The 14052-nt window shown below is 51.3% G+C and overlaps 1 protein-coding gene across 1 annotated transcript in view; it reads right to left on the bottom strand.

Annotated features, from left to right (window-relative positions):
- The window catches only part of DNAH9 (dynein axonemal heavy chain 9), a 62406-nt gene that overhangs the window by 13013 nt on the left and 35341 nt on the right, over nucleotides 1-14052 (bottom strand). Inside the window, exons 49-63 of the mRNA XM_053452800.1 lie at nucleotides 13187-13447; nucleotides 12552-12977; nucleotides 12223-12342; nucleotides 10752-10940; nucleotides 9752-9987; nucleotides 9402-9524; nucleotides 7843-8047; nucleotides 6515-6679; nucleotides 6121-6261; nucleotides 5580-5750; nucleotides 5135-5257; nucleotides 4135-4328; nucleotides 2685-2833; nucleotides 2212-2339; nucleotides 705-932 (exon numbers count right to left, since the gene is read on the bottom strand). Coding sequence (XP_053308775.1) covers nucleotides 705-932; nucleotides 2212-2339; nucleotides 2685-2833; nucleotides 4135-4328; nucleotides 5135-5257; nucleotides 5580-5750; nucleotides 6121-6261; nucleotides 6515-6679; nucleotides 7843-8047; nucleotides 9402-9524; nucleotides 9752-9987; nucleotides 10752-10940; nucleotides 12223-12342; nucleotides 12552-12977; nucleotides 13187-13447 — 2859 coding nt within the window. The remainder of the gene's footprint in view (nucleotides 1-704; nucleotides 933-2211; nucleotides 2340-2684; nucleotides 2834-4134; nucleotides 4329-5134; nucleotides 5258-5579; nucleotides 5751-6120; nucleotides 6262-6514; nucleotides 6680-7842; nucleotides 8048-9401; nucleotides 9525-9751; nucleotides 9988-10751; nucleotides 10941-12222; nucleotides 12343-12551; nucleotides 12978-13186; nucleotides 13448-14052) is intronic.

Raw genomic sequence — 14052 nt, 5'->3', positions numbered from 1 at the left:
GACATGGGTAATAAATAATCCACTTTGGCTAAACCGGGGGTCTGCGCAGGATGCTTGTAAGGGACAAACCTCAGCCATCTTTTACTTGGTAACAACGGCAGCCGAAACAAAGCAGCTCCGTGACGAGAGGCAGAAAACCTTGTCATTTAGTGACAGTTTATCCCGTAAACCCTTTCTGTGCGCCCCAGGCTTGCCCACGTGTCGTCGCGGGGTGGGGTGGGGGTCTGCCGGCACAGCAGATGGTAAGACATGGGACAGAGTAGACCGCCAGTCGTTGGATTATTACCCTTGTACGGGGCTTCTCCGCGTGAAGGGTGCGCGTTTATCGCATTACCCTGGCGGTTTTGGCCAGCGGCGGCTCCGTGATAAACGGCTTCGGCTGTGAAAGGACCGGGTTTGTTCTCTGCCTTCATTACCCGATCCAAACGCCTGCGCAAGCATCCTGATGAGTGCGGTATAACGGCGTATATCGATAATTAGGGCTGGCACGGATACAGTTACTCTCGGATCATAGAATTTATGGCTTTTACCGGCAGATTCAGAACACGCTTTATAATCTACGTCCCTGTTTACCGTATCGTTCGTACTGATGAAAAATGCCAGTAAAATGACACTAACGGCGTAATATTTTCTTTATCAGGGCAAAACTTGCCACCAAAACATGACATCACAGCCAGCCGTTTGGCCGATAACGGATCGATCACCTGATTGAAGTTGTCCAGGGCTTTGTGTAAATTGGCATGCATGCCAGTCGGAGGCTCGTTGGTGATCTTGATGGAGTTTTCCAGGATGCCCTGCGGGATAATGTGCCCGTCCGGGGACCCAGCCGGCTCGGCGCTGATGAAGACGCGGAAGTTGGGGTGACTCCCTTCGCTGTGATGCTCCAGCTTCTTCTCCAGGGTACTGAGCCACTTGGCCACCAGATGTATGTTCTAGCAAACGAGAGAACGGGCAACACAAAGACGCTCAGAATGAACCGATCCGCACGTACGATGCTCAGTAATGTGTCGAGTAGTTACTATGTGTCGAGTAGTTACTATGTGTCCGGTTGTTACTATGTGTCGAGTTGTCACTATGTGTCCAGTTGTCACTAATGTGTCAATCCATCTCTGTTCTGGAATGTTCTGCTGGAACTGAACTGCTGAATAAAGTAGCTCTAGCGGCAGCCGCTTCTGACTGGCGACCTGCGTCATCTGCGTGTTTATGAAATGTTTCGCCTTTTTGCGGGTTGCCAGTGTCGTTGGGAACGAGGCCGAATCAGCTAACTGTGTACGGCTTTCAAGTGCATTAAAGAACCGCATCGCCAAAATGAAATACATTAAAAACAAATGAAATAATTCAATATTAAAGTCCATTTACGCGTCGGGTTACTAATTGGTTCACAATTAAACACCACGAAGCTTCCAGGCTACGCTTTTACTTTTACGACACCGTTCCTTCCTTCCTTCATTCTAGGTAACAAACCAAAGCCGTTTTGGGACGTTCTATCCTGCCGGCCATTTAATATACCCAACAAAGTCAGTAAAACACCATCAGGAAGGATCTGAGCGGATCGGAAACCCTATCACCGGCATTCAAATCCCAGGAATGAATTGGATTCGGAAAGCGCAGCCTCGCTCAGCGTGCGCCGGGAGATCGCACGTCCGGCCGTCTCGTTACACAAAAGCCGCTCTCTGGAACGTTGGCTTCGTTCAATTTACGGCGCCATTCCCAGTCAGTGAGGCGACAACAACGTAGGGAAATGAATAGACGCAAGAATTCAATTAACTTCACCCCAAAACGCCATCAAAGCGACGTTTCGCCTAATAGGTGCCGACGGCGGTTAAAATGAGAATATCTACTGAACTTCTCTGAACCGAAACCCTGCAACGACCCGAAAGGTCAAAAAATTCCTACTAAACCTCAAAGTGTATTTAACCGAAAGCTCCTAATTATACAAAAAGTAGCGTTTTTAAGCACAATAAGACATAAGCAATAACCCTGAAAAAGAAATAATATGCTTGCTTAAACCAACAAATATCTCGCGTGTTATCCTGACGGCGGAATAATATAATAGTCATATAACCCAAGACTCGGAATCAGACTCCCTCTCTGGGGCCGCCGCCGAGCCAGACGCTTTACCACCCAAACCCTTTCACCCCGAATCTCTAAATCCTCCCATCTATGGATGCGGCCCACCAGACCGGAATAAACCCCAAAGCCCCCAAATACCTGCAGAATGACCCAATGCCCTTCTTTGGCTGCCAGATCCAGCGCTTGCTCGGCCACGATCTCCTGACCCTGTCCCAGCGACACGTTGTGAAGATTGCCCTCGTCAAAGGTGAATCCCAGCTTTCTTCCTAAGAGACGCAGCAAAAAAAATAATCAGAAGCTGGACTCCCCCCCCCCCATGGATGAGAATCCCAGATCCCGTTCCAGCCAACATAGTCAAGAACGTGGCTTCGTCATCATCATCAATAAAGCAGTTATCTATCGGTGGATCTATTATAAGAGTGAGAGTGAGCCACGTCACAATTCATAAGTTACAAATAACCAGATAAAGCTGCACGCTGGCACAGCGGATGGACCCAGTTCCCCAGACCGCCCGTCCACGCTGACCTTTACACTAGACGGCGTTTGCATGAATGGACATCTCTTCTCGTTCTAGTGGATTCAATGCTTAAGGGGAACCCAAACTCGCGTACCGTGCTTCTCCACATCCTTCAGCGGGTCCACCCCGGGAGACAAAATGAAGAACATCGGCGTGGAGGGTCCTGACTCCTCGAACGAGGTCCCGAAATCTAAAGACCTCCCCACCACGTATTTACTGCCCAGTTTCTCTTCCACGAAATCCCTAGAAATAAAAGAAGTACAGGAAGAGGTTAAACACAAACTCCATGGAAGAACGTGGATGCCCCCCAACCCCCAGCAAAAACGGCACAGAGTCACCGGGTTAATAGATGGCGTTTCTTCTACCCCCACGTTTCTTCTGCCACGGCGGCTGCGCGGGTCTCACACAAAGTGCATTTCGCTGTATGTTGTGTTGCATTGAAAGAGTTCCAGGCCACCTACGAGCACGGCCTCCGGAAATACCGCGCGTCGCCAGGGGGGCCGCTGCGTTAATTGAGAATTTCTGTAAAGTCACCAGCGGAGCGATCGCCGGCCGCTGAGAAAAAGGCAAAGGTCGGCCCCCCGGACAGAACCCGCCGCCTCTAGATCCCGTCTCTAGAGGAGATGATCGCGTTCGCGCAGAGCCCCGTGTCCTGGACGTGGCCCTCAAGGGCTTTTAAAGGTTAAACAGAGTTTATCTGTCAGAGAGCCCGTGCTGCCCTTTCCGAGATCCCGCGTCATCCGTCTATAGACTTATTTCCCAGGTCGGTAACGTAAGGGGTTAAAATCTATCCCGAGAAAACGGAAATTCCCACACAAAGCGCAGAAACTGCTTTCTTTGCCCACCGATTCAGTCTCGCTGGTTTCCTGCAGTTTACTCAAAATGTGACAATTTGCACCCGAATTTCCCCAGAAGACAAATCCTAAAGCTTTACGCGCATGCACTGATCGCTGGCGCCGCCGTTAGCTAGGGCTCGTCAAACTATTCGTGCGAACAATTCTAAGAGCCTAAGAGCTTGCAATCTGATATTAGAGGGCCCTAAAGCTTTTAACTCCCCCCCCATAGCTGCCCACTACCACGGCGCCTACTTTACGTCCTACAGGACACTCTTCGTGTGCTGAGTTAGGCAGTAGGGTCCATTAACCGCATGCAGTTCATTTTAGAGCGTGGGTGCAGCCCCCCACCCCCCTGGCAGCTAAAGGGTTAACGTTTTAAACATGCGGAGTTCTGAGAAATAGGCCAGAAGCCAGAATTGCTAATAGACGGAGACGGCCGCCATCGGGAGGCCCCTCTGGAGAATGACCAAAGCCAATTAGCGGAGATATTTTCACTGCGTTACCTTCTACGCCGTAGAATTATAACCCAGGACAGCAACACCTCTCATCCCGCTAACCACCGGAACTCTGCCACGCTCCGCAACCCTGCCACGCAGCTCCACGGCAACCAACGTGCCGCTCCACGGCAACCGACGCGCCGCAGGTCAGGCCAAGCGCTCGCGGCCTCGGTGATGTCATGGCCCCAACGCGACACAGAGTAGCGCTCACCGAACAGCGTAGGTCATGCGATCGGGCCGGAGGGCTCTCATCATGCACAGCCTCTGCAGCGCCGTCTTGTTCTTCCATTCCTGGGGAAACTTTTCTTTCTCGGGGCACTCGGACTCCACAAACTTCTTCCAGCGCTTTGCCGACCCTTCGATGTCCCGATCGAGGTTCCGGAATTCATCCATGGACGACAGAGCCTTTTGGGTGGGAAAGATGGGAAAAATCAAGCGCATCGTTATCGGGAAGCGGCTCGATAGGGGAGGTCGAGGTTAATTCGCAGGAAACGAAGGTTCTGACCAAACACGAGCCAAATAAATGATAAAATTAAATAAACAATTTAAATGACGCATCCAGAACCGCAGTCCAGAGAAATGATCTTATTGCCCTGATTTGCCGCAGTTTTTCTGTATTATTATTATTATTATCTAGATCCAGAATATTTCACCTGTGGTCAAGTCACCGCTCAACAATGGCCAAGCAGGGATCACATTCATTCAAGAAAAGTCAGCTATAGAGAATGTGGGATATTTCATCAGCCTATGAAAGAGCCAAAAATCTCTCATATTCCCAAAAAAATGACTATTTTGTTTTCATTGTTTCATCATATCCCTGCGCAAACAGGTAACCGTAAAGAATGATCAGCCGGGGGGGGGCCGTATTTTCCGGGAATAGATTCACAAACAAGCGACCTTGCGAAAGATGCCGCCTCTCCTCTGCCGCCCCCCCAACCGCCTGCAACCCCCCCCCGGTTTCTACCGGATCCTACAGAGAACGGGAAAGGTTTCCGCTGTCTGGTAAATCCTCTCTGTAGCCTCGGGAAACGTCCACAAAACGCGGCATCAAACGCTTCGCTAGAACAGTCATTCGGGTTATCGCTCGGAATTTAAATGTCCTTGTGGACGAGCAACACCGACAAATCCGAGCCATAAAACCAATTAATAAAGCACTGGAGGTGGAGGGACTCTTACGTGGGCCGTAAATTGCAGAGAATGCCACCGCGTACCTTAATGCCACCCCACGACTGGCCGGAGAGAAAATCCACGGGGCTTGTGAGGCCGGGCTGGGCCGGGTACCGCAGAAGGAAATCCAGCTCCGTCACGTGGATCTCCTTATTCATCAGGAGGATCTAAAAAATACAGAAATGACATGATCTTAATCCCACGTGCAAAGTAAAGTCTGTCATTCTGTCATCTCTCTACAGAACAGATCACCATACTCCAGAGGGGATCTCCCCAGGGATCTATTAAGAGGGATCACTAGATCCCTGTGTCCTCCTGAGATCTACCACATAGAACTGAACACAATACTCTATGGGAGATCTTCCCAGGGATCTACAGGGATCACCAGCTCTCTGTGTCCTCTTATGAATCCGCTCTATAGGACACAATAATCTAGGCCAATGACTTCTCTACACAGCAGGGGCGAAGCTGTAATAAATATTGTGTTACCTGGAAGGCCAACTGCGCGGTGTAGGTCAGTTTGTCGCATTCAAACAAGCCCCGGGTGGTGTACTGGAACACTGAAAACGTGATGCTGTCTATTAGGTTCATCACGCGCTGCTTCAGGACCTCGTCTGCTGGCGCCTTCTGAACCGCTTGCTGGAAAACCACGCTGAATGCCTGCAGGAGGAGGCAGGCGCCGCGTTACACAGAGAAAGCGCTGCCGGGGCAAAGAGTTCCCGGGGCACGGGGATACCGTTTATAGCACGAGCAAGCGGGGAATGCCAGAAGAAGAAGTAGACGGTGAAGTTAAAAAGAGGTAGAGGTGAGGAGGGCTTAGCGGGCGCCGGACCGGCAGCAAGTAAGGTTAATGCAGGAGATACAGAGGAGACATGAGAGACAGAGATAGATCTCGAGCCGGTTAGAGAAAACAGTTACAGAGATCGAACAAGACATCACGGTCAACGAAAGAGAAATCCATGCCATTTAACGGTCACAACATTTACCGGAGCGATCTGTCAGCGTAACAGCACGGCGGGACGTTACTGACCTTCAGAGAGAACTGATACATGGGATGGATCTTGTTCAGGTCGTTCATGATGAAGTAAAGCAGCGAGGCGCGGGCGGCTGCCAGGCGGTAGTGCTCCCTGGCTTCGTTGATCTTCGCTTCCGTCACTTTGGCTTCTTGGACCTTGGGAGAATTTTAATTGAGAGAAAACCCTAAGCTCTACTGTGATAGTGATAGTGACTTAGTGAAAGATATCCTGGGTTAGCCTGTTCAGAGACCACGTCATTCCCGCCACTGGCCTCCATATCCCGTGTCCCGCTTTCTCCAGCTTTGGTCCGTTTATTTAGAGAAATCGTTAAAATGTGAAATTTCTGTGCCGGATCTTGCACTTTCACCAGGATGGATTATGGGCCAAGCGGACCGGGAAATCTCTTACCTTCTCCTCAATTTCCGCTGCGGTTTTCTTGGTGATCTCTAGGTTCTCCACCAGGGCCGTGTCCCCCAGGAAATTACCAGAGGCTGAAGAAAGACGAGAAAGCAGGTTGTCTTCCAAGGTCTTCAGTGTAATCTTGAATCCGTTCTGCTGCTTGGTCAGATTAGACTGGAAAACAAGAGTAAGGGACATTTCATAAAGTTCTGAGAGCGTCTATGAATGTTGTGAATTTCTAACCCCCCCCCACGAGCCAAATTTACTCTCCGCTGGCATGAAGCCCTTAAAATTAGCACCTAGAACAAATTCCCCATGTGTCCTGGAAAGTGCCATTTGGAACAAGGCCCTTAAAATCTAGAACCAGCCCCTAAAGCAACATTTAAAACCAAGCCCTTAAATATCTTGAACTGAGACCTTAAAGTGACATCTAGAACCGACCACATAAAGTGACATCTAGAACTGACCCCATGAAGTGACATCTAGAACCAGCCCCATAAAGTAACATCTAGAACCGAAGCCATGAAGTAACATCAAGAGCTGACCCCATAAAGTGACATCAAGAACCGACCCCATAAAGTGACATCCAGAACCGACCCCATAAAGTGACATCTAAAATCAACTGATTTCCCAAACAGACCTGTTATTTGGAACGTTGCTTCTAAACGACTATTTTACAATCACCATTTTCCCCCGCAATAAATAAAATAACTATTGTGCGGACACCTGGGTTATTTCTGAACGTTTTGTGAAGCTTCCGCAGCAGAGATAAAAGAAAGACGATTGAAAGGCAGGAAAGAGTAAAGGGAAAAAAATAAAGTGCATTTCTCAGAAATTGGCGGCGTTAAATCAAAGCACAGGAGCCTCGAGGACGCGTTTCCCAATCGTGACGTCTCCTCGCGGCCATCGCAGCCTCGTCCTCCGTGTTTGAAAGCAGAAAACAATGTGAGGAATAATTCCAGCTCATTATCTCTCCCGAGATTATCCCAGATAAGAAACTTTCTCGCAAAGCAAACGAGGCCAGCGGCGGATCGTACGGCGTTCTGCCCGCCGCGAGGAAATATTTCAATCTTCCAGGGAGGAGGGGGAAGAAACCCCCCCCATTAATCAGAGCCAACCGGCCCCTTCTCTAAACCTTTATTACTGAAAAATGGATTTAATTTGACTAAAACCTTCCTTCGCCTTCTGTAACGCCAGGAAGGGTGACCGAGTCTGCTTCGCGCAGGTAAAACATTCACGAGGTTCCAAGCTCAGACATCTGTTAGATGGCCGGGCTGCCTGCATGCGGAGTGAGCTGCATTACATTAGCAGGAAACGGACACCTGTGGTTAAGTTACCTTCAGCTCCTCCAGGTCCGGCCTCTCCATGCTCACGACGGCGGCCAGTAGCTGGTCCTCCAGACCGTCCCGGGTCACGGTGAAGTTTATCAGGGTGCACTGGGCCTGCATCTCGGGCTGGTAGTGAGGGTTGGCCAGCTTGGTGTGCAGGATGAGGCGGAAGTCGGGGCTGTACTCGCACTCCTTGTCCCCAATCTTGATGTATCTGGAACGGATCGGAAAGAAAACGATTGGCTACGGACGTTATGTGAAGACGGGCAGGTCAGACACGTATCCCAGGGCATTTACCAACAACAAGACTCGTTGCGGAAACAAAGAGATCGCTTATTTTAATGGCTCCACGACGCGGGTTTCCGCTGAGCGCTCCTTTAGAGGAAGAGCCTGCAGGTGGCTTCACCCCGAGGGCGTTCGAGGGCCGATTGCTCTAACGCAGCAATAACCGAAGGGTTCGTGAAGTATTTCCGAAGACGAAATCTGCCTGCAATTCAGGCAGAAGCGCCTGGAGCCGTGCGTTTAATGCAGAGGCGGCTGAGCGAGGCGCCGGCGGGTTACCTGCCCACCCAGACGTTCCTGCGGCAGCGCTTCTCCACCCTGCCCGCTTCTCCACCCTGCCCGCTTCTCCTCCCTGCCCGCTTCTCCACCCTGCCCGCTTCTCCACCGTGCCCGCTTCTCCACCCTGCCCGCTTCTCCACCCTGCCCGCTTCTCCACCCTGCCCGCTTCTCCACCCTGCCCGCTTCTCCACCCTGCCCGCTTCTCCACCATGCCCGCTTCTCCACCCTGCGTGTTCTCCACCCTGCCCGCTTCTCCACCCTGCGTGTTCTCCACCCTGCCCGCTTCTCCACCCTGCGTGTTCTCCATTCTGCCCGCTTCTCCACCGTGCCCGCTTCTCCCGCTTCCCTGGGAGATCTCCCGTGGAGTATTGTGATCCGTTCTATAGAGCAGATCCCAGGATCCCGAGATCTAGGACCTCAAACCAGAACAAAAGCTCAGATGCATTAATATGCGCTCAGCAGAGTTTGTGTCACAAAGAAATCCCTTCCCTCCTGGCTATAAAGGGGTTAATTGCAGCCGCCGGGTCACGGATATTCTGTATCTGTTCATTGATGTCGTTACGCTAGCAGGTTCTCACGTTAATGAATCCGCTTTCAGTTAATTCTTCCATCGCGTCGCGGGACGCCCTCTGCCAGGTGCTAAACCCGACAGCTTCCTCCGCGCCGGAGCCGCCGCTGCGCTCTAAAACTCATTAGCAGTCTGACGGCTACCTGGCGGCACTTCGCAAACGCTTTGTCATCTGAACTGTCACATCTTGTCACCAAGAGAGGTCCGTGTCACCGGCTGCTGAAGAAGTGCCGTCTTAAACGCGATCGTCGCGCGGGACACGGCCGACAGTCTGATCTCTATGCCGAGATTCACATCGAGCAGACAGCACAAGCAAAGTGTCTCGATAAGTCCCGCTATACAGGAAATCCCTAACCGCCGTACAGACGTTTAAGCCAGGGACGACCTTTAACCCGCCGCTACATTGTTACTGAACGGTAAAAAGGCAACGTTTTTTTACCTTCCTTTCTTGATGGTCTCTCTACCAAGCAGCGGCCCCAGGACTGGATCCACGCTTTCTTCAAGGTTTTCAATCAAAACGGTTTCCCCGGCTCCAAGGGCTCTCTCCAGCGTGTCCAAATATCTAAAGAACAAACGATGGCCTTTAAAAGGACTCCCGCAACGAGTCATGGGACCACCAAGAACAGGGCTACCAGATGCCCCCTTTAACTAGGAACACGTTAACGTGACACCATGCAGGGCAACGAGGATTTTAACGCAGTCCACACCGTCTATAAGGGAAATGTGGCCACCCAGGAGCCCCTGCTACAAACAACCTATACAGAGTACAGAGGGTCCAAACACCATTACCCCCTCTGTCCAATCCGGACCACTCGAAGATCCTCTCCGTATCTATTCTTGATCCACTTGATCCCTTGCAACTGAGGATCAACCATGAGCGGCCACCTCTCGCAGCTGCTCAGAATGGTGGCATTCTCTGTGGACATGCGGTCGGCGGGGAGACCTTCGTTCTGCCAGGTGGCCACATCAGCATCATCCGTCAGCATCGTCAGGGGGTCCAAAGACGGCGTCACAGGAATGGGGACCTGGATAGCAAGAGGAGGTTTTAGTGACAGGACTGCTGGGGATGGACGCTCGATAGATCGTCCTCGGGATAAATTATCCCCACACTATCCTCCGCTCCAGGCATCCATGGTCCCTGCGCGATTTTCTTACCCAGACCCCGACTTCTATCTCTAGAACTAACCCAGTCTGCCGCCACTACGTTCACAACGAGTTCCCTTCCTAAAGGCGGCTGAATTAGGACACTCTAGCGGAGAGCGAGATCGGGTGGTCTCTCTCGTACCACCCCTTCCAATGCTGGAGTTGATTAATGTACGGCTGCAACCCCCCAGCAGGGATACACTTAAGAGATTTGACCGCTGTGGTCCTTTGTATTCCGTTTCTGCATAATCAGCACATAAGCCCCGTGGCCGGACGTGGCCCTCGCCTAGTAATTTGCCGCACGGACAGCAGGTCCTCCTACTCGAAGCATTATGAGGGACCCCCTGCCGCCCCTGCGCCGACAGCAGTAATAACCATGTTTCACAGGAACGATCTTTCATTTCAGGGCTTGGCTTTAAAAGCCCAGAGAAAATTCTCAGTAAAATAAGCAGGCGAAAAAACCCAGATACACGATTTCCAAGCCGTCGGAGGGGGATTGAAAATGCTCAGAATGCGTTGCTTTCACATTAAAGAGAATAGTTTTTTTTTTATGATATCCGGATGAGATGGACCAAAAATGAACAAATCAGAAGCATTGCTTGGTAACGTAACGGCGGCGGGGGGGGGGGATTCGGCACGAGCGTACCTTCAGCTGGCCCAGGTACGGTTTCCAGGTTCTGTCCATAAGTTCTTGTCGGAACTTCTTGGTGAAATACCCCAGGTAAGAAACAAAGGCGGTGATGAGGAGGACGTCGCCGCACAGCGTGCTCTCCTGCATCTTGAAGTTTCGGACGGCTTCGGCCCATCTAACATTCTCAGAGGCCAGGCCACCCACCTAGAGAAGAAACATCGAGTCAAAGCCGAGACATGGTCCACGCGGCACAAGTCAGACACACGGCAAGCACCGAGGAAAGGGGGGCATCCAAAACGTTACTACCGCTCCCTTCCTATCCATTAACCATTTTTCCCCCCCTTAGTTCCAGTGTTTTGTCATTTTTATACATTATATACATTTCTAGCCCGATACCACAAGACTAGGACTCCGGATTCTTCTGATGTTTGATTTATGGGAACCCAATCACTGCGCCATTATAATGAAAGCCAAGCAGATCTTTGTCTCTTAGTGAACGCAGAAACGCACATCTCTTGCGGGGACAGACGTAATAAATTCATCTTTATCAAGTACGGCTTAGCCGCGACAGATCAACTCCGACCTCCCATTAATAACCGCCCCGGTGATAGAAATCAAGAGTGAATAGATTACCATAACAATGCACAGCGATCGACTTCAGTGCATAGAACGAGGCGGATTTCCTTTGGGGCCGGCGGTGACCTACAACGCGGCACTCGATTCGCAGTATAACAGCAAAAGAGAGCATCGGGCAGCCGCGCAGCGAGGACGTGCGCAAGAGAGGCGTTTTTCAGCCTTCTCGCTGTGCGGTATTTACAGGGGAGCCACTTTCTTGTAACCGAGATGCAACGCAGCCATACGAACCACGAAAAACTGTCCCATTTAGTCTCTAAAGCACGCTAAGCAGATGGTTAGGGAGGTGGACGCACATTAGCTGGGGGATGGTTAGGGTGGTCAGCACTCACCAGTTAGTGGGGGAAATGGTTAGGGTGATGGACACCGATTGGACGGTTGGCTAAGGAGATGGTTAGTGTGGTGGATACACACCAGTTAGTGGGGGAAATGGTTAGGGTGATGGACACCCATCAGATGGTTGGCTAAGGAGATGGTTAGGGTGTGGATACACACCAGTTAGTGGGGGAAATGGTTAGGGTATTGGACACACATTAGTTGGGGGATGGTTAGGGTGGTCAGCACTCACCAGTTAGTGGGGGAAATGGTTAGGGTGATGGACACCGATTGGACGGTTGGGTAAGCAGATGGTTAGGGTGGTCAGCACTCACCAGTTAGTGGGGGAAATGGTTAGGGTGTTGGACACCGATTGGACGGTTGGGTAAGCAGATGGTTAGGGTGGTCAGCACTCACCAGTTAGTGGGGGAAATGGTTAGGGTGTTGGACACCGATTGGACGGTTGGGTAAGCAGATGGTTAGGGTGGTGGGCACTCACCAGTTAGTGGGGGTAATGGTTAGGGTGATGGACACTCACCAAACGGTTGGCCAAGGAGATGGTTAGCGCAGTGGCTTCAGCTTCCTGTTGGCACTTCAGTTTATCAGCAGTGGCTTTCTCGAACTTTGCCGTCAGTTTGGCGAGGTTTTCGTTCAGGTGCTGTTATGAAACGAGAAGTTGTTAAGAACATTTGGCCACGAGCTTCAGACCGTGCTAAAGCCTTTATAGAACAGGAACAGAAAGATGTTTCACAGGTAATCTTCCTTCTGGAATCCTTTAAGTGATTCCATCGCCCGCCACAAAGCAGTAAGGTAAGGACTGATTGTCATCGACGCTTGAAAGGTCTATCATTAACGGTATTTACTTACCGCGATTTTGGCTTTGATGTTGGCCAGCTTCTCTTGGGCTGCCGCTAGTTCCGCGTTGGCTTTACTCAGGGCCTGGCGCTTGGGCTCCACCTCGCAGAAGACTTCGTAGAACTTGACGATATTGATGACCCAGGAGCACAGGCCGGCCGCTGCGTTCGATTTGGAGGCAATGAATTCCGGCTTGAATTCGGGGTCCTGCAGGTACGGCTGGATGGACTTGATGCAGTTTTCGTGGATATGCTCCTTATCGAAGTTCACCAAAGAATCCAGGAAGCCGTCCACTTTGTTCATGATGCCCCTGGCCGTCTTCCAGCTCCTGTCCTTGGGGATTTTACCTCCGGGGGCTGTGAGCACCGTGACTGCTGCCACCACATTGACGACTGCTGTAGGGGGCGCTCCAAACGTTTTCAGTTCTGTCAGATTATTCTGCGAATACACGGCGGGTCTGTTACACGAAGCTGGGCCGATGTTTGACAGCAGCGGACGCCCATTATAAAATCGTTAAAACTCACATCCCACTTTCCTAGCGCTGGCGTTATCTGAAATTGCCTATCTTTTCGGTAGAATGTGCTGTCGCTTGGCAACCAGAGCTTGTTGCACAAGGGGATCAACACAACTCTACAACAACGTCGTACCTTATTGAGCGTGTTCAACGCCTCCTGGGCTGCGGCCAGCGCTGGTTCTGCCTTTGCCAAGTCTTCCTCGCAGTCCTTCTGCTTTCTGCCCACTTCCTCCGCGATCACCGCCACCTTCTGTTCCTCCTCGTCGGCTATCGCCTTTTCCTTGCTCACCTTCTCCGTTTCCACCCCCACCACCTGGATGAGTTTATCGGCGTCCTCGTTCTTCTGTTTGAGCTCCACCTCCTGCGCCGCCAGCTTGGCTTTCAGGTCGTCCACCTATCAGGAGGAGGACGGAAGATTATGTCATTAGAGAACAGGTTACCGGAAAGCGAAGCGTCAGGGGCGACAGGGGGTCAGGGGCCGTGATATGGTTAGGGAAAGGGTGTAGGCGTTGAAAGCCAAATTCTGGGGAGGAAAAATGAATACCTCTTATGGAAAACAAATTATATCTTGCGATCTAAACAGAACATTCTACAAATTCTACCCCGTATCGCTGTATCAGTTCCAGGAGGATTGCTGCAAACAGAAATGACTGCGGACTCGGTATGGCGGGGTTTGCGAGGGCGCGTGTGACGTTTCCGTATCGGAGATTTGGGACAAAACCAGCTGGGATTTTACTTTACAGCTTCACAGAATCACGGAAATAATTCCATAAGACGCTTGCTGGCTGGAGAACTCCGCAAGGGATCCGAACGGCACAAACACAAGGACTGCCTCTTAACAGCTAATAGCGGGCGCTTATCCTGCTGCGTGCGGTCCCAACACGCCGTGACTTAACCCTCTCAATTCCAGAAGAGCCAGCTACGCAGTGCGGAATAAACATGGCCGCCGCCTGCGGAAGGTCCTGTGGATTGGCCATGCGGGGGGGGGCTACTAGTTTC

The sequence above is a fragment of the Spea bombifrons genome, chromosome 13, assembly GCF_027358695.1.
Source record: "Spea bombifrons isolate aSpeBom1 chromosome 13, aSpeBom1.2.pri, whole genome shotgun sequence".
Classification (NCBI taxonomy): Eukaryota; Metazoa; Chordata; class Amphibia; order Anura; family Pelobatidae; genus Spea; species Spea bombifrons.
Note: the sequence above shows the minus strand (reverse complement) of the source record. Positions and strands in the feature narration are given on the sequence as shown.